Here is a 25,397-nt window from a genome sequence, read left to right as displayed (position 1 = left end):
TTAGAAGACTTCTTGTGAAGCTCCAAATTAGTGTACGAGATTATATGAGATTTCACTGAATGTAGGGGGGGGGGGGCTTTGTATAAGGGTTATCAAAAATGTGAGGTCACCGAAAAAAAAACCCACAGCGACCATTTCAAGAGTAACAGTGCATTAATTCAACATTCTTATGTTGCATTGGAAATCCAACATTGATTTCCTAACAAAGAAAGATACAATCCAATAGCATAATATCAAATGAAATCATTAGTGATTATAATACTGATTATTAGTAATTTGAACCAGAACATTGTAAGAGAACAGTAACAGTGAAAGTTAGAAATGAAACATCAATTTTTGTACCTTTCTGTGGCTTGCACAGTGTGGCGTCCAATGGCAGAGAGGCCAGGCTAGCGGACACCAAAGCTAGAGGTTGCGGGTTCGATTCCTGGCATCCCTGGCTAGACATCGTGTCCTTTGGAAAGGTATTTAACACGACTTTCATCACTCCACCCACAGGTGTAAAAATGGGTACCTGACTTCAGTTGGGGAGGTAAAAGACGGGAGATGGGTTCCACCTTCCAGAACTATGCTCTAGGCACAGTGGATAACAACCTGCCCCTACGGTCTGAAAATGGCTATGGGACTACCTTTATAGACTCTACCAGCCTCTGCGGGTCGCTGGGAAAATAGTAGAATTGGCCAAATGGAGTCAAATGTATGAAGAGGGTCGGCTATGGAGATAGGGTCCAATACCGTAACCCTGGATGGGAATGGGAATATTATCCTCCATGGCCAAAGTCCCCCGGCAAATGTTCTCTCTATAGCCGACGCGGTTAGTCTGGTAGAGACTACTACCTTTACCTTTTACAGTGTAAAGGGAGGTCCACTTTGTGTGCCTAAAAACATCATTATTGTTATAATTATCATCCATATATTAAGTGAACAAAAACATTACAATGATATAAGAACAGAGAAAGTATCAACTGAAAGATTTTTACTTTTCATTTAACTTACGCATATTGCATTCGTTAGTCTTGATTAAAACTTGGTTCCTAGTTATACAAATGTATTGTACTTCCTGATTCTTCATCATCTTTTCCTTTGCAAATGAACATCAAATTTCATGCTGTTATACCTACATATACATATATACATAGAATTTCTTTTTTTCTTATTGTTTCCTCAGAATTTTCTTTTGATATAGCTGTCGTGGTGGCTTACTATCTTTTGCTACATTCTTAATATTAAGTTGAGATATTTATCACAAAAGTTGCAATGAGTTTCTTGGAACCTTCCGATCCGATTTTCTTGAAATCTTTGCTTAAGTCCAAATTCTTTCTATATATCAACATGCCGATTTTTGTCTGTCAAAGATGACGAAAAGGGCAAAATCTTCATCTGTCATGACCAGTAAAATTCCGTTGAATGACGGACGCTCACTAGAACACTGTCCAATCCTTCCTGTCATCTTGGAAGAAAAAAAAAGGTCTTCACTGATCCCGATGTCAACTTTTTGTTGAGCAAAAAATCATGACAAATTTCACATAATTCCATACTGATATTCTTCCACTAGACATTGTCTACTTCAGCTCTACATTGCATTGCTGAATGCTTGGTCTAACCTACAAGTCCTACTGCACTTCATAGCTGAACTGCTAGGGGCAGTGCTACACTGCATCATCTCTTGAGTTTCTCCATGTCTTCGATGGTGGCCAGAAGGCGTTGTCTGGCCTTCTTGTTGATATGTGATCCAACCCCACACATAACCAGCCCTGTCAGCTGTTTGGTGGAATATTCCTACACGGAAAACAGTAAACGGTTAACATTATTTAAGATTTATTTTCAGTATTCCAAAAATACTTACTCAAGCAAATTTTGAAACAGTCAGACGTTTCAGACAGCATCCGCTATCTTTCGTCAGTGACTAATGAAAGGAAGTGAGAAACCAGGTTTTATATATGATACCCAAGCTCTGAATAGAATCCAGAGTTTTGGAACAAAATCTGGTTTCCCAGTCCTTTCCTTAGTCACTGACGAAAGATAGCGGATGCTGTCTGAAACGTCTGACTGTTTCAAAGTCTTATCCAGCTGCTTGACTAACTATTTTTGGCGTATCATTGAAAGGTATTTTCAGTATTCAGTCAAACCTGTCTATTTCAGCCACCTGTCTACCTTGGAAGAAAATAAACTATTCTATCACCAAACATATTCCAGTATCTAAATGCCAACCAAAGTTAACATCCAGAAGTAGGCAACATTCATAAAATTTCTTCAAAAGATATTAATTCCAGATTTTTTTTTAAAGTACATGTACACTTGCAATGGTGTATTTCAATTAAACTAACATAGGCATCAATACAACAACAAATGCTACCATGATTAAAGCATGTTATTTCAAGTTTGGTTTGAAATAGACTTGTAATCAACCAGGTGCATATTCATTGAAGTGTCATTCACATCAATACTAAGACCAATGATACAATGTGTCCGCCTAATCCTAGCTATCATAGTTCAGAGTTTAGAGGTACTGACCCTGTGGTCCCTGATCCATCTCTCCATGTCTGCGTCTGTCAGATAGTAGGCCTTGACGTACACCTCCACAAACTCACGGTCAGGAATCGGTCTGCAGAACAAAAACAAACATTTGTCATATTATTGATAGGCATGTCGAACCTCCGCGTTTCCGCATTAGAACGCGGCGGCGCGCAAGGCAGTAAATGTTTTTACAAAAATCTTAAAAATCATCCGTATGTACTAAGCCACTGAAAATCGTTGTCAAGGATCAATGGATGATTTGCTATCAAGCTATTATGTTTTTAGTTGAAAATATCAATCGAACAAGGAGCTAAAAATCATTTAAGTTGGAGATGCAGGCGAAAAACCGCCCTGGCACGCGATTTTGAGGCCCGCCCGGCGGAAGTCCCATTTTCAACTCAAAAGCCACAAGCCGGTGTAGCACGCAGAACTCTGGAAATGGTTTCAGGTGAATTGGCAGAGATCAAGGTTCACGCCAGTGGTGGGACAAAGTTTGTACGTCATTCTCGGCGGGAGTTATGGGCGAAATGGCAGAAACCTCCGGGCGTAAGTGGATATTTTCGCTATTTTTCTTGAACTTAGCAATTTTGTCCCTATACTGTCACAAATATAGATATATTGTGGTCATCATGGTGTGGTTTTTGTAAGTATTTAGGCGAGTTTGGCTTGTGGGTTTAGCGATACATTTTGAGAGTTTTTTCGACAGCCCGAAAAATGACGTGCGCTGTGTGCGCATACGTGACGGGGGAGGGGGGCGTGAGATCGCGCACTTTGTATGAGCTCGAAATTGAACTTATTGTCATAAATCCTGCGCTATTTAACCGTAGAATGGTCATATATTTTATGCTGAATGTAATATACCTTTCATATCCGATGATATGGCATACTTTGGACGCAACAAACAATTTTCCACTGTCGTAATTATGTTGTGTATATACACTAGCGTTACGATCATACAGTACGAATTTGTCACACAGTTGTATGATCTTCATTCAGATCGGTCCTTTTTTGATTTTCCAGTGGATACAAAGGTGGCATATCTGGTACAGCTGTGCAGAGAACGTGGGCTGCCTTCAAGCAAACTTGAACAAGTTGAAGATTACACAAACATCAGATCAAGTGTTTGGTGACGAAAATTCAATTTCCTTCTTCAAATTTTCAAGGGGAGAAGCTACTTCAAGAGAATAACTTGAACACTAAATTAATTACTGATACTGTACTAGTCAGAAAGTAAGTTGTAAGTCTGCTGTACTGTAGGTAACTTATTATATGTAGCAATCAGAGATCTTATTAGAATGGGTAACATAGGTATTGATACTTATAATAGCACCATACTATTATCATTCTGATTGATCATGATGTGAATTAGCATATTTAACTAATTAAGCATTGGAATATTAAATTTTTTAAAGTATAGACATTGTTAGAAACCTGTTTCAGCAAGCTTACAACATCAGTGAGTTCATGTAGCAGCCAATATCAGTGTGCATCATTAACAATGTATGCCTTTTACTATATATGGCTCATTAGTTTATTGCCAATTAACACATCTTCATATACATCTATTATTGCTCCTGTTGTAAAAATTCCTGTACTTAAGTCAACATGTTATGTAGGTTAACAGTTGAAAGTTGTTTTAGGGAATAGGTAGTGCAAATAAGGATAAGTAAAACAACTGGTTGTACATGTGTATTTGAGGATCAGTTCAGTTCATCCTGTTGAGGATAATTACCCTCATTTGCATATCTTGCAATTAGCCAAGACTGCAAAAATACATTATTCTCATATATAATGATCTGTTAAACAACAAGATAGTCAGAACATCTAGTCCCTTCTTCAGTTTTCAGCATGTTTAGAAATGTATGTTGATTGATTGGCACTATTGTGGATGAATAAATTAGTTAGGGTCAATTAGGGCTAATTAAGATAAGATACTGAATATAGGTCAAAAATAAAACATGACAGTCTGTCCAGTTATATTATCTTTAAATGCTGAAAATCTGAACAATATTGGTCAAAGTGTTTAAGAGTTACATTAAAAAGTATGTAAATAACTGTGGACTTGTGGTAATTTCTGGTGCCATGTTGAGGTCAATCATTCCCATAGGGCCAATAGATAAGTGTCTTCTAATGAAAACGTCCAACTTTTCAACTTTGAAAAATTCTGAAAAATTTCAACTTTGTCCGATTTTGACAGGATAAAAAGCATATTAAGCGGAAGAATCTGATCTGTACTTTGGCAACAATTTCAGCAAGTTATATCTTACCAAAAAAAATGGTGTGACATGCCTATTATTGACCTTGCAAAGCCTTGTCAAAGCAATAAACGTTGCACCTATTCATGCATGTTGTATTTATCAATGGGAAATATTTACTTAATCCACTTCCTGCTACTCAACACTAGCCCTGTAACCAAAAGAAAGTTTTTATCAAGGTTTTTTTTAACAAGGAGTTCCTAAAAAAAGTGATCTCAAACCACTTTAGCTCAAATAATCTCAGTGAACAGTTGAGCTACTCTTCCACTAGTCAGACAGACACTATATACAGTATTTACAGCTTTATTGACTAGGGAAATTCCTCGACATCTTTTTGACAGGTACAATGAACAGCGGACCATGGCTTAACATCCTGTCCTGAAGATTGCGACATTTTCCAGTAGCATGTATGTCAGATGAGCAACACAGTCAGGATTCAAACACAGGACTTCTTGGTCCTGAGGCATTATCCACCGTGCTACATGCACCTTAGCCTTATAGAGCAGAAAGTTCCTGACCTGAGGTCTGTGAGTTTCTCCAGCTTCATGAGGAACTGCTGGAAGTCCAGCTGCATGAGAGCACGCCCCTCGTTACTGCACTTCTTCGCACTTGCAAAACTAACGAAGAACAACAATCAAAGAAATGTCATTGACTTGCAAGTGTGACAAGTATATAAGGGTACTTCTATTTCATAATCAATTACATAAATTGCACTCTCAAAAATAACGAAGATGAACCAAAGTATTGTCAATGGCCTGAATTACACACTGAGTCAACTGGGGGCTGTGTGTGAGGAGCTCCAATGGAGTTTTCCTACTAGAAAACGCAACTTTAGTGGCCTAGAATTCTCCTTGCACAGTCGTAAATCAACTCCAAGTTGACTAAAAAATGTGTCACTGTGTAAACCCAGCCGTTGATTTGCAAGTGTGACAAGTATCTAAATATCTGTAGTTCTATCAAAATTAGATGTATTTCATTTCAAATCGAACTTGTTCAGATTAGGCTAGCATTGCTGGTAACTGCCAGCCAAGTATCCAAACCTATGATAGTGGCTGACTCTCTTCTTCCTCTTACGGTATTTGCATAAGAGGACAAAGACACTCGGCATTTGTAATACCAGGCTAGGAAACTACATTGTATACAAATATCAATGCCATTTTCCTGATATATTACCATTTACAAAGCTAAAGAGGAGAGATGAAGATACTTATCGATCAATTCGAAACAGCTTACCCCTCCACAAAAGTCCTGTTGGCCAGCCTGATGCAGTGTTCCCACAGTACATTGTACACAGGCTGGGGGATTGGCACGTGTCTGGGGAATGGACAAAAACAGGAAAGTAATCACCAAATGATATATTGAACCGATAACAATATCACATGATTGAATATGAATGCTAAGTCTGAATGATTAATAATGAGATTTGTGAAAAGGGTGAAAGAAAAACAAAAGTTACCTTCCAACTTGGTCCAGTTTATTGCTGAAAACCTGTAATTCCTGTAGGGACATGAAACACAAGGGTTTCCAAACTTGACACAATGCCTTCTATTGATTTATGATATTGACAGAACAACGAAAACTATCAAAATGGAAAAATATGGAAATGCACGTCTACTTAATGGCCAAAAAATCTCTTACAAGACATATAGTAACTGTTATTCTATTGCTATGTTTTAGAATGATATTTCCAGTTATCTTATTGAATAAAAAAAAAATCTTTATCTGTACCCTTAGTAGCATGTATTATATGGAAATCTGTACCCTTAGTAGCATGTATTATATAAAAATATGGAAATGCACGTCTACTTAATGGCCAAAAAATCTCTTACAAGACATATAGTAACTGTTATTCTATTGCTATGTTTTAGAATGATATTTCCAGTTATCTTATTGAATAAAAAAAAAATCTTTATCTGTACCCTTAGTAGCACGTCCACATAGGGGCTGTGTTGAGACATGATGTCCTTGATGTCCCATTTCACGTTGGCCATGAGCTGCAGGATATGATCGTAAACTACGGACTTCGCTGCAACCACACGATACACTGGTCTACGCAGCTCTGACGCTGTATTGATGGTCTGTAAACAAAAACAACAAACAATAAACAAAACTAGCTGCAGGATGTGATCGTACAAAACAGACTTCAGCACCAAGGACAGACACAATTAGCCTTCACAACATTACCTGAAAGTAGAACTGCTGCCCAAACCCCATCTTAAGTAAGTGTGGGGTCATGTGGCATAACAGTGTGTTTGGCCCCAAACCCAAAAGATGACAGATTGAAATCCTGTCTCCGATCTTTGCACCCATTAAAAAGGCACTTTACAAAACGTTCCTCATTTCACTCGGGTGAAAATGAGTCCCTAGCTTCGATTAGGGATGTCCCTCGGATAGGACGTTAAATAGAGGACCTGTGTTTGAGGAGAGCCACATCTCGAGCACGAATCTGCCACACTTATCAAAAAGAGTGGATCAAATCTTAAATTCGGTATATAGGCTACAGAATCTTCATCAAGTTGAAGTTGGTAGCCCCAAAAACAAAGAAAAGGAACCAACACCACTTCTCCACACCAAAGTTCAGAACTGAGAGACTGAAAAACTCTTTTCTATTTCAGGCAATAAGCCTCAGTAATCAGGATCTGTAAATGCTGTATTTGAATGCCTCTGACACTTAACGGACAAACCCACGAACTAAGTAATTTTAACTGTAACCGTCTATGCCGTTTTTAATAATGCACATGAATTTTTAATGTGTACATGAATTTGTAACTTATTGTGCAATTCAGCAATGTCATGGCTGCTATGCAATTTGAATAAACAGTTATGAGTTATGAGTTAAAAGAGTCTAGCAAGAATCTATGATAATACCTGAGAGTAGAACTGCTGCAGAAATGCCTTCTTTGCCATAGGGATAACTGACTCCAGCTGGGATTGTAGGAACTCAAACTGCTCCGCAAGGAACACTCTGGAAAGGGTCAAAGTTTCCTTTAAGTTATCATCTTATACAAAATGTATGTTAAACTAACAGCTGTCATATAAGATGATAACTTGAAGTTCAAGTGTTATAGCTTGCATTGCAGAATTGGTGAACATGTTTAACATGCTGGTGTATAATCTAGCTCTGTAGGATTGTATAAATCGAATTCTGTCCACATAAAATGCATCAGAGAGGAACCATTACTGTGTTTTGTTTTTAACTTACAATTTGCATCAGTTGCAACAGCCCAACCCATGCCGTGTATTGTATAGAACAAACACTCATTGCTATCTACCTACCCTGGGTGCCATCCTCTGTAGTAACCGCTGGCTCTGTCTTTTTCCTTGCTAACTAAAGACAAGCAAACAGATTGAGCGAGCGGTTACTACAGAGGATGGCACCCAGGCTGATTGCTATTAGTAGAGAATGCTAGATCTTACAGAGACTCAGTAGCCACGACTCTCTCTGCCAGTCCATACAGGTTCTGGTTCCCAGTCAGGTCCACAACAGGGGACACATGGGGGAATGGGACCTTGTCCTGAACAGGAAAAAATACAACAAAGTTAGCTTCTAAATAAATAAACTCAACAGTATTGTTGCACACAAGAACTTAAACAATCATACATGTGATACTATCAATCTTGACCCCTTCATAAAGCCAAACTGTTCAACATATAGTCAAAATGAACTTCAACCGCAATGTTATCTAACCAATAAGTAATGAACAGGAATGTCTATAACACACATACTTACTTCATCTAGAACCTTGTCAGGCAGCAGAAAAAGTAAGGAAGCATTAGATTATTAATATACATCTTTTTGTGACAAGTTGAATCATACTTAAATCAACAGTGTGGCATTAATTGATTAAATGCTTGTACATGACTTGAGTACAAATGTATAACAGTGCAGTGGTGAGAAAAACTAAATTTCAGTTTGACCTGTCTGTATGATACTTGTTTGTTTTCCAACTGAGTTGTTTTATAAAAGAAAAAGACAACATTTTTGAAATTCTGACCTTTCTCTCCTCTACCTGCTGTACAGGTTGTTGTAAGTTTGGCATCATGGAGTCCTGTTGGTAAGGGCATGTAAAGAACAACATTCAGTACTGAATGAAAAGGCTCTTTGTACACAACCAAGTGATTTATTCAACACACGTTCTGGTGATCATCTGTCGCCTTCCTCAGGGTGATTATGACTCGTCCACATTGCACTACAGCACATTTATTACTGACAAGTCTACTTCTGAAGTTCTATATAATGAAGAAGTGACTCTTTTAACTTAATCAAAGAAAAGTTTTGAGGACAAGAGGTATTCCTACAAACCTCTGGTAGTATAAGGTTGTCGTTAATCCTCTTCAGTGTTGTCTTCAGCTTGTTACTCAAACCCCAGTCTGCTGCGGCACTCTGTGAATAAAAAGAAAACACTTTTAGATGCGAATTCTCACTTTTGTATCCCAGTATAGGGCTTTAGTAAATAAAGATATCACTCACACGTTGTCTTTTATATTTTGACAGTCATAGCCTAATAGTATACAACAGTATCAAGAAGAAACATTGTCTAAGAATGAAAGAAATGACTTACCATGTCCAAATCTGTAGCAAAGAAGGAGTACACCTGCACATCAGAAATATGGAAAGCCAGATTAAATATTGGTATAGATTGGTACAGAATGGTACAAAGTTACTGATATTTTCATCTTTTATTCTATCTATTTGGCATGTGTGTGTGCATGTGTGTGTGTACATGCCCGTAGCCAGGGGGGGTTCGGGGGGTTCGGACGACCCCCCCCCCCCCCCCCCCCCCAGGCTTGAAGGTCCACTTTCACAGGCTTGAAGGTCCACTTTTTAATGTTCAAGATTTTTTTCAGGGCGGACTTTTTGTATCACCAGCAATGCCACAGAGGCTAGAATCCTACAGAAAACTTTGTCTCTGATTTTTCCTCTGAAATTCTCTCAAAAACACAGGAAACGCCCTTTCAGAAGGTTCAATTCTAAGAATTTGAAACGCTTGAGGGTCCACGTCCAATGATTTATTTTCAAGGTGGACTTATTTGTATCACCAGCGAAGCGGAAACCTTAGAAAAACTGATTACTTTGTCTCTGATTTCTTTCTCTGAAATCCTCTTAAAAACATGGGAAATGCCATATTAGAAGGTTTAATGTTAAAAATTTTCCGGGGGAGCATACCACCCGGACCCCCCTAGGAAGCTCGCGCCTGCGGCGCTCGTCTCGCGCCTGTGGCGCTCGCTGGTCCCTCAAATATCAAAACGAACCCCCCCACTCAAAATCCTGGCTACGGGCATGGTGTACGTGTGTGTACTTACAAAGAAGAGGTAGTAGTCAGACATACAGATGTGAGTGTGTGTGTGTGTATGTATGAGTGTGTGTGTGCATGCGTACACGTGCACATGTATGTGTTATACAGTACTTAGTACGTAGAAAAGGTCGCACAGTTGAGACATAGGGAGTGTTATATGTGTGTGCGTGCATGTGTGTGTTCCCACATGTATGTGTTACCCAGTACTTACAGAGAAGAGGTTGTAGTCAAAGAGCTGAGACATACAAATGTGTACATGTATGTGTGTGTGTGTGTGTGTACATGCATGTGTGTGTGTGTGTGTGTGTATGTGTGTGTGTGTACATGTGTGTACTTACAGAGAACAGATAGTAGTCGAACAGCTGAGACATACAGATGACCACATCGAAGGCGATCGGCTTCAGCACGTTCATCATCTGCATGTACTTGCCTGGGGACATTGGGAGGGAAAAATGTCTTACATCATTTTTGCATATTTCTAAAAGCACCATAACTTATGGCTATATGATTGTATAATTATACAGTGACTCTATTCAATACTTAAAAGTGGTTGGATATATGATATGCAGAAAGTGCTTTTCTTGTGACTTACAAACTAGGATTCTTTGGCAAATAAATTTGTTTTTCCTTACCAAACAGCCGGAGCACATTCAGAGTGGTGTTGGTCAGAATGGGAGCGTTGTTGAACTTCCGGCTCTTGTCATATCTCTTCTTGGAATCTCTGAAAAAAACACAACAAAAATTACCTCAGAGTCTATACAAATGGGAAGTAAAGCAGAGATCCAATGTGTGAAAAGAGCCAGACTTCAAGCACGTAAAAGAACCCACCGAACTTATTGAAAACAGTTTGGGTCCTTTGTAGTGTGACCTTCCAGTGGAATAAACCTCATCTTATGCAGCTTGTACATACTTGTAACACCAGAAACAAACAGAAACTCAACACACCACTCTGCCGCACCAACAGACTAAAAAACTCTCCGATTCCGTACCTTGTATCCCTGCTGAACAAGTGACTGATCTCCTTAACAATCCCATGTTTTTCCTACTCTATTGCAACAAACAACACAATCCTGTCACGCTCGAACGTTTCAATGTTTACAACGTCAGCTGTCCTTACGTTGTGTTCTGTGTTGTAAATGAAGTCTTTTTAAATGGCACCATTGGTAAACTTTGTATATTTGTATATAATCACATAATTTTTTATGCGAGCAAATGTGACAATACTCGCCAATTCAGACTTGCCAGTCTGCGATGTGGTATTTGTCAATAAAGTTTCAAAGTTTCACATACATTGTGTACTTTACAAAACCAAGGTGTCATGTTTGAGGCTGAGTTTACCGTTAATGCCAAAAAAGCAAACCCACCTCCTGACGGGAGCCTCCCCAGTTTTCTCGTCCACAAAGTCCTGTTTCAGCTCCTCTGGAACGTCGCTGTCATCACTGTCATCATCGGCATATGTGTTCTCCTCCTTCTCTTCATCATCGTACTACAGAGAGGAGGGAAGGACAGGGAAAAAAACATTTTTGAAAAGATGCTGAGATTTGGTAGCTATTCATCTGTAAAATGGCTATGACAAAATATACAAAGTGTATATTATGTAGAATCTTAAGACTTCATTTAGGTTGGCAGTTTGATTTCAACTTTTTTTCAATTCATACTTAATCTGAACGGCTTTACGGTTTTACAATGTAGGATAAAGTTAGTACAAATCATTAGATCTTGTGAGTTTTTGGGTATGTTAAGGGGGCTCAAACATTCTGTATCTTTATCTATATAGCCGGTATAACTGCCATTCGGCGTAACACACCAACTTCGTAGGCACGCGCCAAGACAGCAGCTGGTTATATTACCCTGAACGACCTGTCAAAGTGTTGAATTCTGAAAGTGTAGACTTATTTAGCTTTTTTCTATCAACATTTCATACAACCTTGTTGAAATTTCTCTCCTCACCCCATTGGTTGCCATGACATCCTCCCCATCATCCTCATCCTGGTGCACATCAAACGGGTTGCCATGGTCACCGTACCGCACAAAGAACCCCTGGGGCGCGTCCCGGGTCTCCGTGAGTCTGTCCCGGTTCTCTGCCAGCTTGGCGGGAGAGCTCTGAGGACTGGCCATGGTGGAGGACAGCTTCATCTTAACCAGGCCTGAGCGCCGCAGGAACTTAAACTCCTGGATATAAGGAAAGATGAAATCATGTTAGTTTCAAAGGTCCAGGTACGGCTTTCTCTGCAAGTTTAGTGGAAGAGCTCTGAGGACTGGCCATGGTGGAGGCCAGCTTCATCTTAACCAGGCCTGAGCGCCGAAGGAACTTAAACTCCTGGGAAAGAGAGAGACCAAAATCTTTTGAATAAGACAGATGGAAGGTAGTAGCGCCAGGAGAGCCAGGGAAAAAGCAGGAATGAAAGGAAAGAAGAAAAAAAGTAAAAGAAAAAAGAATGGAATAGAACAGTGGAGAATAGAATAGAGTAGAAAGGATAGAATAGAACAGTGGAGAATAAAACAAAATAGAATAGAATAGAACAGTGGAGAATAGAACATAATAGAATAGAATATAGAATATAGAATAGAACAGTGGAGAATAGATTAGAGTAGAATGATAGAATAGAATACAGTGTAAGAATAGAATAAAATAGAATGAAATAAAATAAAATAGAATAGAAACTTAAAGGGATGATCATTACATTTTCCTGTGACAACCACAACCAGCTACATGTAGTGGTAGTTTAACTTCTCACTAGAGGCACATCTGAAAGACTTGAGTCAGCCTTGATCAATTTCTTTAAGAAGCAAATAAGTAACTCACCTGTAAGTTAAGGATGGTGAAGTTAGACTTGACGGGACAGAGCTCCCAGGCCTCGTTCTCAAGGAACATCCTCAGCTCGTCCATCCTCGACCGGTGGTAGTTCTTGAAGTAGTTGATGCTCTGCTTTCTTATCGAGTCCTGCAGGCCCTCCGACTTACTGTTGCAGAACTCTTCACCAATCAGCATCAACCTGGAATGATAATCAACCAATCAGTATTAGCCTCAAAAGATAGCCAACCAATCAGGATTAACCCAGAAAGCTAACCAAACAATCAACATTAGGCTAGAAAAGTAGCCGACCAATTAGCATTAAGGTAGAAAGATAGCGAACCAATCAGCTTTAACCTAGAAAGATAGCAAACCAATAAGCATTAACCTACTAGTAGAAAGATAGCCAACAATTACCATTATTCTAGAAAAGTTGCCAACCAATCAGCATTAACCTAAAAAGATAACCAACCAATCAGCATTAAGCAAACCTAAAAGATACCAATAAGTCTTAGCTGACAAAGACAACCAACCAATCAGCATTAACCTACTAGTAGAAAGATAGCCAACCAATCAACATTATTCTACAAAAGTAGCCAACCAATCAGCATTAACCTACAAAAATAACCAACCAACCAATCAGCATTAACCTACAAAGATAGCCAAGCAATCAGCATGAAACAGAGAGAATTCTTACTTGTTGACGAGGTCAAGAACATGAAGAAAGTCGTCAATCTTAAAGACAGACAGATCCGTGCCGAGCAGGTACAGCTTCACCTTCTGCTGTACATCCTGGGGAGAAACAATAAACTTGTTTTAACCTTTAGCACACTGAAGTAGCTGTTTGGCACCTCATTCCCTATTGGTTACAAAGTTAGGCAGCAGGGAGAAAGTTAAATTACAACAAGAGCAAAAATCAATTTTAAATACAGTTATAATAGTGACAACTAAAGGGGCGTTAAGAAAATGGTCACAGGAGTCTTACTGCTTGGGTCAATACAATAAGAAAAATGAAAAAAGTGCCACAATGAAAGGGAGTTCCTTATGCAGAGGTGGTGACGACTCACTAGTACTGCAACTGTTAGTACCAGGTTTTCTCTTTGAACCAGAAAGATAGGATATGAAATATATGTACCATATAATTTTCACATTGAATTTAATATTGGCGTTGACCCCTTTAGTTGTATGTTGCAGATGTAACAGGCATCTTTTTTCGACAACATTGTGCTTGACAATTTGCTTGCTCAAAATATGAAATAACCGGCGGGTCGTGTGGCGTAACGGCAGGGTTTTTCGGCCCAGAACCCAGCGGTCCCAGGTTCAAATTCCCTGATGCCCCTGATGTTGTGCCATTGGCCATGGGAAAAGACACTTTACACGACTTTCCTCACTCCACTCAAGTGTAAAATTGGGTATACTATGTTTGAGTCACGACACCAGCAATACATGTAGCTGCCTGTGTCCCACATGTATTGCATGGTTGCAATTCTAATAAAATTGAATCAAAAATCAAAATCCAATCTTTACCTGCCATATCCGGGCCAGCCCATGCTCCAGCTTCTGTTTCACGTATCTCTGGTTAAAGGTGGCTTCAATATTGATGGAGCTGGTCGCATCTGAAGGGACGATACGAGTAAAACAAACAAAAAAACATATGGCTGGAACTGACATACATGCTCTGTGCAAGTTTGAAAAGCACATATTGTAGCCAGCACTTACTTGGCAGTAATTGTGCTTTACTAGTAATGTCATGTAAATTCATGATCACTTACAGTAGTTGCAGAATTTTGAGAAGCATCAGATTTCAAAAGACTCTACAGATGCTACAGACAGATTTGAATATAAATTTTGATGCAACAACTCCCACAATGCTAAAATAGGTAAATAGATAAAGGAATTTGTTATTAGAAAAGATACCAAAACTCATGATAAGCCCTACTCAATTGTAACACTATATCAAAGACTTATGCTAGCCATTATTGTATTAGTAATTAGGACACATGTAGCAGTACCTGGAGCGCTGAACTGAAGCCCTATTAGTGTAGCGTAGTGTCAGTGGGAGAAACAGGGAGTTAGAACATATAGGAGGAGATAGAGGTTGTTAGCCATGTTAGACCCAGCAGCTTTCAGCACATTATTCCTAAAATATAGTAACATAATTCCACGAGGGTACATAATTCCGCCACCCTGTAGAGATATACGTCTAAACAGATCTCCAACCCAACGTCCCCCATTATAATGCACTATACTGTATATGTAAACTGTGCGTACCTAGGGGTGCTGCACTAGAGATCTCTCAAACACACTGTTTTTCAAAGTGGCGGATTCATGTAACCCAGTGAATGCAACCCATCTATGTTACTTGTTTCAACCATTGGCAAAAAGAAGCCTTCCCAAAATATTACAAGAAGGCCATTAACCCTGACTGAAAGCCAACAAGCTTTCTTCAGTTTTCTTTGTTTATTTCAAAATTTCAAACCTGCTTCTGCTGCCTCCTGATTGGTCATAAGTAAGCGTGTGAGATTTCAAAATTTCAAACCTGCTTCTGCTGCCTCCTGATTGGTGGAGTCGTGGAGCTCGTGCCACTGCATGGTCTTGTGGTAGCTGTTCATCACACCCCATAATGCCTTGCACAGGTCCATCAGACAGGGGATGTAGCTCTCTGTGATGATGTGCTAAAGGGGGAGGGGGGCAGGCACAAGGTCAGAACAAGGTCAATTGTACTTTCGAGGTTCATTTCATTTTTTAACATTTTTAGAGAGTGCCTATGTGTTGTGTATGAGAAAGGAGATGTAGCTCTCAGTTATTATGTGCTAAAAAGGGAGGGGGGACACAAGGTCAGCACAAGGTCAACTGTTGAAACAATAGTTTAAAGGAACTGCTGGTGTTTAAAAGACAGGGGATGTAGCTCTCTGTGATGATGTGCTAAAGGGGGAGGGGGGCAAGCACAAGGGAAGTACATGTACAAGGTCAATACTTTTAACTCCGGATGTTTAGAATACAGGGAAGAGGTACATTCTGATAATAGAAATTTACAATGTACTGCAATGCTATATAAGTGATACCGTCAGGACTAGTAGGGAATCTAACAATAGATCTAATAATTATAGTAAAATTCATTTCGTTAAATCTTCTGTTGTTTTAGTAACTGAGGGAGCAAGGATGATGATGCACTAACATTCTCTCTCTCTCTCTCTCTCTATATATATATATATCCTAAATGTATCACAGTAGATATGGAAGTGTTCTATGATATTCAAGGTATCAGAAAATGCATAGAATAAAGGCAGACGAAAGTTTATAGTGAGTGAGAAATTTGTGACTCGTCAGTACATACCTTATCCTGTGATGGCACCGAGCGTTGGAAGAGTCAGACAGTCAGGGAAAGAAAACAGTCAAACAGCCACCAAGATGAAAGCAATGATTATACAGAAAAGGGACAGTCGCACTTGTATACAATATTACATAATATCATATCAATACCCAAGTTTTTCCTATTCACAAAATTTCCTTTGATATATATTATACATATCGAAGGAAACTTAGTTTGTGAATAGGAAAAAAATGAATAGTAGACCACTTCTAGTACAATGAGAAACCAAATGTATGATCATTTTCGGATCTTTGGTGTTTCAATGAGAAATAATTAATGGGATAATGTACCAGAAAGGGAGAGAATCAATATATGTTGTGAAAAAAATCATTAATGCTGACTGATATATATATTACATGTAAATGTAGTAACAGTCCACAAACACAAAAGATACAAAAAGAACAACTTTGACGAGACAACAAGCTGAAGGGATGACAAAAGCCAGTAAACGTGTAGACAGAAACAGTAACAGTCAGACCAACAAACAAGCATTAACATTAACAATTATATAAAATCTGGTTTCAAAAGCTAATCTCTATAAAATTATGTATCATCAAGAAATCAAAGATGCATTCAAAGTTATCCTTTTCTCACAGAAATCGATCAACCAATGAACTAACATACATAGCATCCCTGACAAAGTTGAGACACTTTGTACTCACAGTACAGAGATCTTTGTACTGCATCTTCTGGAAGTTGGTGTCCCCGGTACCGGAGCAGAGCTCCACATAACCCAGCACGATCTGGAACGCTGTGTTGTGGATGGCACTGGCATAGTGCATGTGCAACTGGTCCATTGCAGTCTGGAAATCAACCAATCAATCAATTAATTAACTAATCAATGAATAAGATCTGAAACGCTGTGTTGTGGATGGCACTGGCATAGTGCATGTGTAACTGGTCCATCGCAGTCTGAAAATCAACCAACCAATCAATCAATCAATCAACCAATTAATCAATACAATCTGGAACGCTGTGTTGTGGATGGCACTAGAATAATGCAGGTGTAACTGGTCTGGAAATTGGCTAGCAATTAATTAATAAATCAATACATTTACTAGTAGACCAACATGATCTGTAAGTTGTGAATAGCAACCGCATGCATGGTGCATGCGTTATAACACTGTTGAACTTTTACAAGTTTTAATCACAATTCAATCGCGATTTGCGTAACTTTCGTACGAGAAATAAACATTTTTAAAATCAATCGCGTGTATGGAAAGGGAAGTTATACAGTCAAGATCTGTACTGTATAGACCATGGCAGACAACAGCCCATCCAAAGGACTACTGTAGCATGCATGTCAGGTGAGCATCTGCATCTCGGATTCAAACCCTCAACCTTCTGATCCAGAAACAAGATTGGTGTACATCTACCTTTAATACACAGTTTATATACAAGTAGAAGGAAAAACTGTACCTGAGTTTTCCCCAGCAGTCTGTATGCGGTCTGCACCTTCTCATAGTGGGCAGCATCAAAACTGTTACAGGTCTTGGACAGGGCAACGTCGAGTTGTTCCTGCAAAAATATGAGAACATCATGGTCAGGATAAATTAGCACAGAAACCCAAGCTACATTGCAATTGTGCTTATTACGTCCACATGTGATATCTTATAAGAAATGTTGGATTTAGAGTGATGTTTTAATTCGAATTCGTAAGGACTGATAGCATGATAGGTCTTCTGCTTAAGGAATCCTTTTTTTGCAGTACTTTTTTTTCAATTTTGCAAAGAGTAATAGCTTTGTAGAGTAGGAAAAGAAACATCCACATCTTCCACACTATTAAGTATGGTCTTGAAGCATCAGACATGGTCAGGAAATAAGCATAGAAACCCAAGCTACATTGCAATTGTGCTTATATCTTCCACACCTTATAGGGTGAATGCAAAATATCATAAGAAATGTTTGATTTTGAGTGATGTTTTAATTTGTATGGACTGACAGCATAATACGTCCTGGAATGTTCATGAAATTCAATGTACCTGGCAAATTTGCAATAAGGACTAGCATACTCTAAGAAACATGTAAACAAAATCCACAAAATGATCTGTCACACTTTCAAGTTTGTATGGTCTTAAAGCCTGTAACATTAAGTTGAAAGATCAGCGAGGACCTCTATCATCTCGAGTGTGTCCTGCAGTTTGGAGCTGAGGTCGCTGATACAGCTGTAGTGTCTGAAGATACTGGCGGCTTTCTGACACTCCAGACACAACTGGATCGCTCCGGGGTAGTCCTCCTCCTGGGGGAAGAAAAACAAAATTGTATTAGATCTTTTAATCAAAATCTACACTTGCAATAACCCAAGACCAAATCGTTGAGATTACCAGAAGAAAAGAACCAAACTTCCAAGTAGTGAAGAAAATGACTGAGGACAGATATATATATATATAGAGCAGTATACTATGGAGAGAGTTCACCATGAGGCTTACAACTTACAGGCCATTGGCCTAAAGGCGTCAGGGTGAGAGAGAAAGAATAACCCAAGACATGCTACATGTCCATATTCATGGTAAATGTCTGTATTCATGAAGAAATGCAGTTTAATGAGGATGTACGTATGGAATAATATCTAAAACTCTGAAATATCTTCCTATAGAAGCTGAAATGTTCTCACCTCTAGCATTTCTCTCAGTCTCACATCTGTTCTTTGCTGTTGGATAAAAAACACAATGAAGCCATCATCTTCTGGACATTCAGATAACTTACATGTAAGCTAAATGCAGTTACTCTGCAATGTCTGGCAACAATACCAACATGACAAATGCATGAATACCTTAACAAATTTACATAACATAGCATGCTAATGACCCATTTCTTCACCAAATTGGTAGCTAACAATTCAGATATCACCTTATTCCCAGATGGTCTCCTAAACACTTACCAGAGTCTTGATGGTCCTGAGAGAGTTCATTAACCCCAGGAGTTGGGACCGTTTGCGCTGGTTGGCCAGCAGACCCAGACTGGCCGTGGTGAAGCCCTGCTTAGCGATCTCCAAATGTCTGAAAGTTACAAGGAAGGAGCAGAGTAAGAAAAAAAGGTAATTACTCCATCAGCATTGGTTGGCTTGTTTGTTTGCTTGTTAGTTTACAGGATGTCTCAGAAATTTATGAATGCATTTCATTAATGAATAAGAAATTACAGTTTTTATATGTGGCTGAGGTCAGTTTATCCTAAAAAATGGGACCTCTGGATTAGCATAATATACATGTACAAAGGACAGCAGTCCATGTACCATTTGGGCAAATTGTGGTCAAGAATACCTCGAATCAAACCCAGAAACCTGTTATCTAGAAAGTAGAAGCAAGGTTATTGAATCCTGTAGCACACTACATGTATATAGCATATATGAATGAACACATACAAAATCTGCCAGAAACATTTACCCCCTGTAGATGTGTGTGGCTAGGTTCATCTGAAGCATTATTGTAGCCCTTTTCAGTAGGAAGCAATCCATGTGCAGAACACCGAGTTCAGTAGCCTGGAATCCCGACCTATTTATAGCTGCCGGGTCTCTTCTCGGAGGGAGAGAAGAGACCCGGCAGCTATAAATAGGTCGGGATTCCAGGCTACGAGTTCAGACTGTATGGTATATCAATTTTATACTGTAATAATTAACCACATGTACCTCCTGCCGTTGATACAGATGACGTTGGCGCCCTGCAGAGCCGACTCCAGATCCATGAACTTATAAAGAAACAAACACACAAACAAACAAACGAACCTCCTGCCGTTGATACAGATGACGTTGGCGCCCTGCAGAGCGGACTCCAGATCCATGACCCGCTGCAGTTCCAGGGCGTACGCCGGGTGGTTCTCCAGAACAAGCTCCGACACCTTCTTAGACACCTGGACGGACAAAACATGTACAGGACATCAAAAATCAAAGGTGTAAAAATGGGTTCCTGAGTTTGGTAGGAGAGGTAAAAGGCAGTGGAAGGAGAGGGATTGTTGGGCTCCGCCTTACAATACTGTGCTCTAAACACAGTGGATAACAACCCACTGCTCCTACAGCCTCAGTCAAAAAGGCTATAGGACTACCTATCACAGAGGTTAGTGATCCTCCCCTCCCCTTCTTCTCAATCAATCCCAGCTTTCTCCCTCAATAACTACCTACATATACTTGCGTGTTTGTGTGCAAACACACAAATGCAACCAAAAACAATACCTCCGTTGAAGGTGAACCTCCTTCCTGGAGGTAATAAAAACCTTTCTTTTACACAACAGATGAGAATGCCTTTCACATTGGAAAAGGTCTAAGGTTGGAAAAATTTAGAGACCACTATTACTGAGTAGTACGTCCAGAGCTAACAAAAATATCTTACAGCAGCCAGTTGCCGCCGTAGCCTGTTCCTGTCCTTGTCGATGTCTTCTAGACTCAACTTCTCTGGACCGTCTTTCAGCTTCTGTAAGAAGACAAAATGCAGAAAAATCAAACCAAAAAATTTCAAGAAAATAGAGTCAATTCTAAGCTTGACATGTCTTTTTAATAGTTTAAACATTGTAAAATAGCTCTAGAAGACTGAATACAGGAGGTCGAGTCATATTAATAATCAAGCCTAAAATCTTCCAAAAATATATTTTGAAATCCTGGCTATATGTTTTGACACATAAGTACAATCATGTAAACAGCAACTCTCTACAATGCACACACAGGCACCTCTAAGACAATATGACAAATGGAGAAGTGTCTGTAGATTATTCACTAAGTGCACTTATAGTACATGATGTTTGCATTTTCTTAAAACCATTAAAATAGTCAAGTGGCAAAGGAATTTTCTGAAATACAGATGCATTGAGCTGCAATCTCTCTCTGCCCCACCTGTAGCTCATGCTTGCTGGGGTCCCAGGAGTCATCACTGTAGTACACCTCCTGGATACTGTCTATAGCCTGCAGGGAACAACATTAGACCTGCACAGTAGTATCTACATACTACAAGTGTCTACATTTCATCAATGTCAATACTAGTATGAACATAACATATGCATTATGAATCTGACACCCGGCGGGCTATCTCCAGTTTTCAATCTTTTCCCGTGACACTCATTGTCTTTTAGTTTATCTTGTAGGTTCTGGTAGGCAATAATCAAAATATGGTTGGGGAGTTGGAAATGAAAATTGAAAGGGCAAAAAATTAATTGCAAAGGAATTCTAAAACCAATGTTCTTGAATCTGTCATTTTAAGCTTAAAAATCTAAAAAAACGTTGAGTGAAGTTCAGATTTTTGGGACAGATCATAATAATCATGGGTTGAGATTTTGGTCCTTCTTTTGGCATGCAAACTTCAATCCAAAGACAGCCCTGTTTGATGCACAACATAGTGATATGTTTACATGTATGTTCATGTACCCCCACAATAAGAGCAGGCATAGGGTACAAACATATGATTGTGCACTTACAAAACTTCACACTAAAAAATAAACACCTTTTCACAATTGTAAAGGAAATTGACTTGGACACAGGAATCCACTAATACTCAAAATGGCTTGCATCTAACCCCCCCCCCCCACCATGCGCCATTATGTGAAATAAACCTACTCAGGCAGTGAGGGGAAATATTGTTGTAGTATTACTCTTTTGGTATTACTCTTTTGGATTTTCTGTAAATTTTAGGCTTATGGTGGTTTGCATCTACAACTAAAAACTAGCTCTAACTAAAGCGCAAGTGTACATTGTACGTGTGAAGCAAAAATACACAGTCAGTAATAACCTAAGCCCATAAGTAAACACTGAATCATCTTAACTTTAGTTATTTCTAGATATCTTCAACCTCACATCTCAAATCCCGAACCAGGACTCACGACTTAAGTTAAGACTCATCCATGGGCAAAGGCGATTCCTGACAATGCACTCACTCAAAAAAACAGCAGATTTCATTATCTTAATTCTAATTTGATCATTGATTGCATATTTCAGATCAGTTTGATTTTAAATCTGTTCAGCTCCCAGCAAAAATCAGTTTGATTGGAATTTGCAGAACACAGATTGAAGCTCTTTGGCAATCAGTACGTTGATTTGAAAGCTGATTTGGATTTTATAAAAATGAAAAGGCGGCGCCAACACACCAAAAAAATGACACATAGATATAGAAACGTGGCTCTCACACGTACAAACGTGCACTTGACTATCTCGGTGTGTTCATGAGACCAACTTCGGTCCCGGGTATACGAGGTTGTGGGTTCGTTTCCCGAACCTGGAATTTTAGTGCAGTACTTGTAGCTTTTCTTCTTGCCCATGAGACCGGCCTGCAGAGTCTTGACATAGTAGTCAGGGAATAAGTGGAGGGGAGTAGACTTCTGCCCATGACTTCTGGGTGGCTGGCGGTTTTCTGTGGCTTTTCTGATCGCTTGTGTGTTCTTATATTCAGTATTCCACCGCCAGAAGCTTGCCATGTAAGATCATGCAACCAGTCAAAATTAGGCAAATCAGCCCAAAAAAGCCTTAGATTCTTTAGAAAGCTGCCAGCCCTCCAGAAGGTCTATGCAGGCAACTGTGAGTATTAGGGGTGGGGAAGGGTCATGATCAATAATTGAAGAAAACATTTTCACCTAACAAAGTTGGTGGAAGATTCTTTGAAGTTTCCATCCACATCCTTGTGAACACTGGTTAATTTTGATTATTTTTTGTGTGACCTATTACAATACAGCCCATACACTGGAAGATATTTGTGTACCAAAGTATGTTCATATTACTGTGACAATGGATATCATAGATTGTTCTTATTTGTTGATATATGTACAGAATGCATTCAAGATTAAAACTACTTCTCCAACCAGCTTGACTTTCTCTTCTTGCTTTCTGTTTAACTTTAGGTATTTAATGAAATGTGCTTTTGATTTGAACAGTGACAATCTTACAGACATGAGCACTAACCTCCTGATCAGCTAAGGGATCATTGGGGAACTCTCTCTCTTCCTCCTGTCAAAAGAAGAAAAAAAATCACATTACGATGACCCTGAAACAAGTAGTCTGGTATCTACTTCTATGATGGCTGCCATTGCCAAGTCTTTGTCGTCCTCTGTTAGTTAGGGAGATGATGAAAGACACTCAGACAGCTATCAAAGATTTGGGTACAAAGCTAGAAACAAGATGCTTCCCTTAAATGTGGATAAAACCATCCATGTAATAAACAGACACAAACAATGTTGTTGTAAATCACATTGACAAGTATGTAAGTCTGCATATACTTTCAAACCATCACAACATGAGGTACCAACCTTAGTCCTTACTACTAAATACAAATACTAGTATGCTTTCTGAAACAATAGATTCTACATGTACTTTAAGAAGAAATCTGTACCTTATAGATGTACAGAGGCCTGTCAGGTGATGTGGGGCTCCTGTCGTCATCCCCTACCTGCTGCAGCTTGTCCTGTAACAGGTGCACAAAACTCTGGAGACTGGACACAAAACTTGCCATGGGTACGTTCTGATTCTGTACTAGTATTTGAATCAGTCTGTGTCACACCTGGTCCAGCTTCACAGGAACCTCTTGGTAGACTCAAACCTCTGTAGACTCCACACAAAACCTGTCATGGGTTCTGAGTCTGTACGTGTACTGGTCAATCTGTATGCCTACTTTTCCCATTTGCAAAACACTTAAAGTCAAATGCCTGCAATCTAATTCAAAGATTTGATCGTGCACATGAGCAGCATATATTATATGGGTGCTGGTTTGGATAGGGAGGGGGGCAGGCAGTGTCTATAAATTTATAGGGATGCCAGCAATGCTAGGAATAAAATTCAATCTTTAAATAACTGTTATTTTAAGTTGTGAAAATCTGTTGATTTGTCTGGTAATATATGATCTTTAACTATATGTCTACCAGCACCTTAAATAAACCTATGGAAAAATAGCCCATAATTTGCAAACTTATAAATATGATTGATACAGCAGTAGAACGCCCACCCCCCTCCTCATAAAAGTGGATGAGGCTGGAGGCCAACATCATATATAGCCGTCCCAAGTTACACATTGGAATGTTGGGTCAGACTGAGCATGTCATTTGCATGTTGCCATGGCAACAGATTTGACTGACAAGCAGAACACATGTGGTAGATAGCAACAGTACAATTCATGAGATCAAGTTTCAAAACAGCCAGTATATTGTACAATGTATGTATGTAGTACTACTCACTAGGGTTCGAATGGTTGTCATTTGGTACATACAACATTACAATACATGTAGCATTACGTCAATTTACGTGTGTGTTATTTAACTTTATTTATCATATGTGAATGACTGTGATATCCATGCAGATACATTGTATAACATACTTACATAATAAATCCAGTTATTTACACAAAAACATTACTCAAGAAAGGGGAAATAAAGGGGAAATAAGAGGAGCTCATGCACAACGCATACCATATCAAAGATGACAACATAGAAAAACATTATCATTACATTGCGTTTCACATCTGTATAATCCAAAAAGTAGTTTCTGCTTCAAAAGGTAAACACTGCTACCAAAGTACCAAACAGTAAACGTCACGTTACAGCCTACATGTAATGACTAATGGTAAATTAGTGGGTGTTGCCCCCCTCCCCCTTATTGACATTATAAGGTCGGGCGAATTTCGAACCTTGTACAACTAAATCGGAACACTGAGACAAACTCGATCAAGTCCACAGAACATCCACATATCTTACTCTAGCTGTAACATCCGACCAAACCTACCTTCAGCGCCACGAGCGATTTTAATTTCTTCATTTTCCGTGAGATTTCCCGATTTCTGGTTTCAGACCGCCGCCATGTTGGATCACGTGACCTGACGTACCTGGGACTGCGACAGGTGTCTCGCGCATGCGTAGTGAGCGTTCCTCCTAGATGTACGTCACTTTTTAACTTCAAATAACATGACGCTGGAATTAAGTAATTGTTTTAGGGCAGAAAGGTATATAAAGATAATGAAATGTTTTTTCTATTTAATACTTGATTAGAGTTCCGCGACCTCATACCTTCTCCAAATGATGTTAACGTCAACACTAACCCAACAACTAACATAACGTTATGTTACATGTATTCTAAAGGTTTGAAACTTTCTCATTGATCATGACAAGCTTCACAATTAAATCTGGATCATGTCAACTGATTCAGTTTAAGATCTTCTCTACCTTTAGTAACACAAGTTGTCCAACGTTTGAAAGTCTTATCTTAG

General features: G+C 39.2%; 1 protein-coding gene and 1 long non-coding RNA gene across 2 annotated transcripts; one reads left to right on the top strand and one right to left on the bottom strand.

Moving 5' to 3' along the window:
• Window positions 1–959: 959 nt before the first annotated feature.
• Window positions 960–25,047, bottom strand: LOC136447191 (syndetin-like). Its single transcript, XM_066445892.1, has 30 exons — window positions 24,917–25,047; window positions 23,535–23,606; window positions 23,108–23,152; window positions 21,056–21,124; window positions 20,559–20,639; window positions 19,958–20,082; window positions 19,118–19,235; window positions 18,851–18,886; window positions 18,350–18,475; window positions 17,656–17,754; window positions 16,899–17,039; window positions 15,403–15,538; window positions 14,391–14,479; window positions 13,561–13,655; window positions 12,876–13,065; window positions 12,020–12,241; window positions 11,434–11,555; window positions 10,702–10,790; window positions 10,408–10,499; window positions 9,331–9,367; window positions 9,076–9,146; window positions 8,768–8,821; window positions 8,190–8,287; window positions 7,641–7,737; window positions 6,692–6,850; window positions 6,229–6,269; window positions 6,006–6,086; window positions 5,291–5,389; window positions 2,515–2,605; window positions 960–1,779 (listed from the first exon to the last, which is right to left on the bottom strand). Exons 1-30 carry the CDS (start codon window positions 24,947–24,949, stop codon window positions 1,660–1,662), a joined length of 2,928 nt encoding a protein of 975 aa, XP_066301989.1. The 5' UTR covers window positions 24,950–25,047; the 3' UTR covers window positions 960–1,659.
• LOC136447813 (uncharacterized) lies at window positions 2,877–4,576 on the top strand. The gene is made up of 2 exons (XR_010757777.1): window positions 2,877–3,063; window positions 3,538–4,576. It is a non-coding gene; the product is annotated as an uncharacterized lncRNA (long non-coding RNA).
• Window positions 25,048–25,397: the final 350 nt, after the last annotated feature.

Source organism: Branchiostoma lanceolatum, chromosome 13, assembly GCF_035083965.1.
Source record: "Branchiostoma lanceolatum isolate klBraLanc5 chromosome 13, klBraLanc5.hap2, whole genome shotgun sequence".
NCBI classification, from domain to species: domain Eukaryota; kingdom Metazoa; phylum Chordata; class Leptocardii; order Amphioxiformes; family Branchiostomatidae; genus Branchiostoma; species Branchiostoma lanceolatum.
This window is presented reverse-complemented; position numbering and strand designations above follow the sequence as displayed.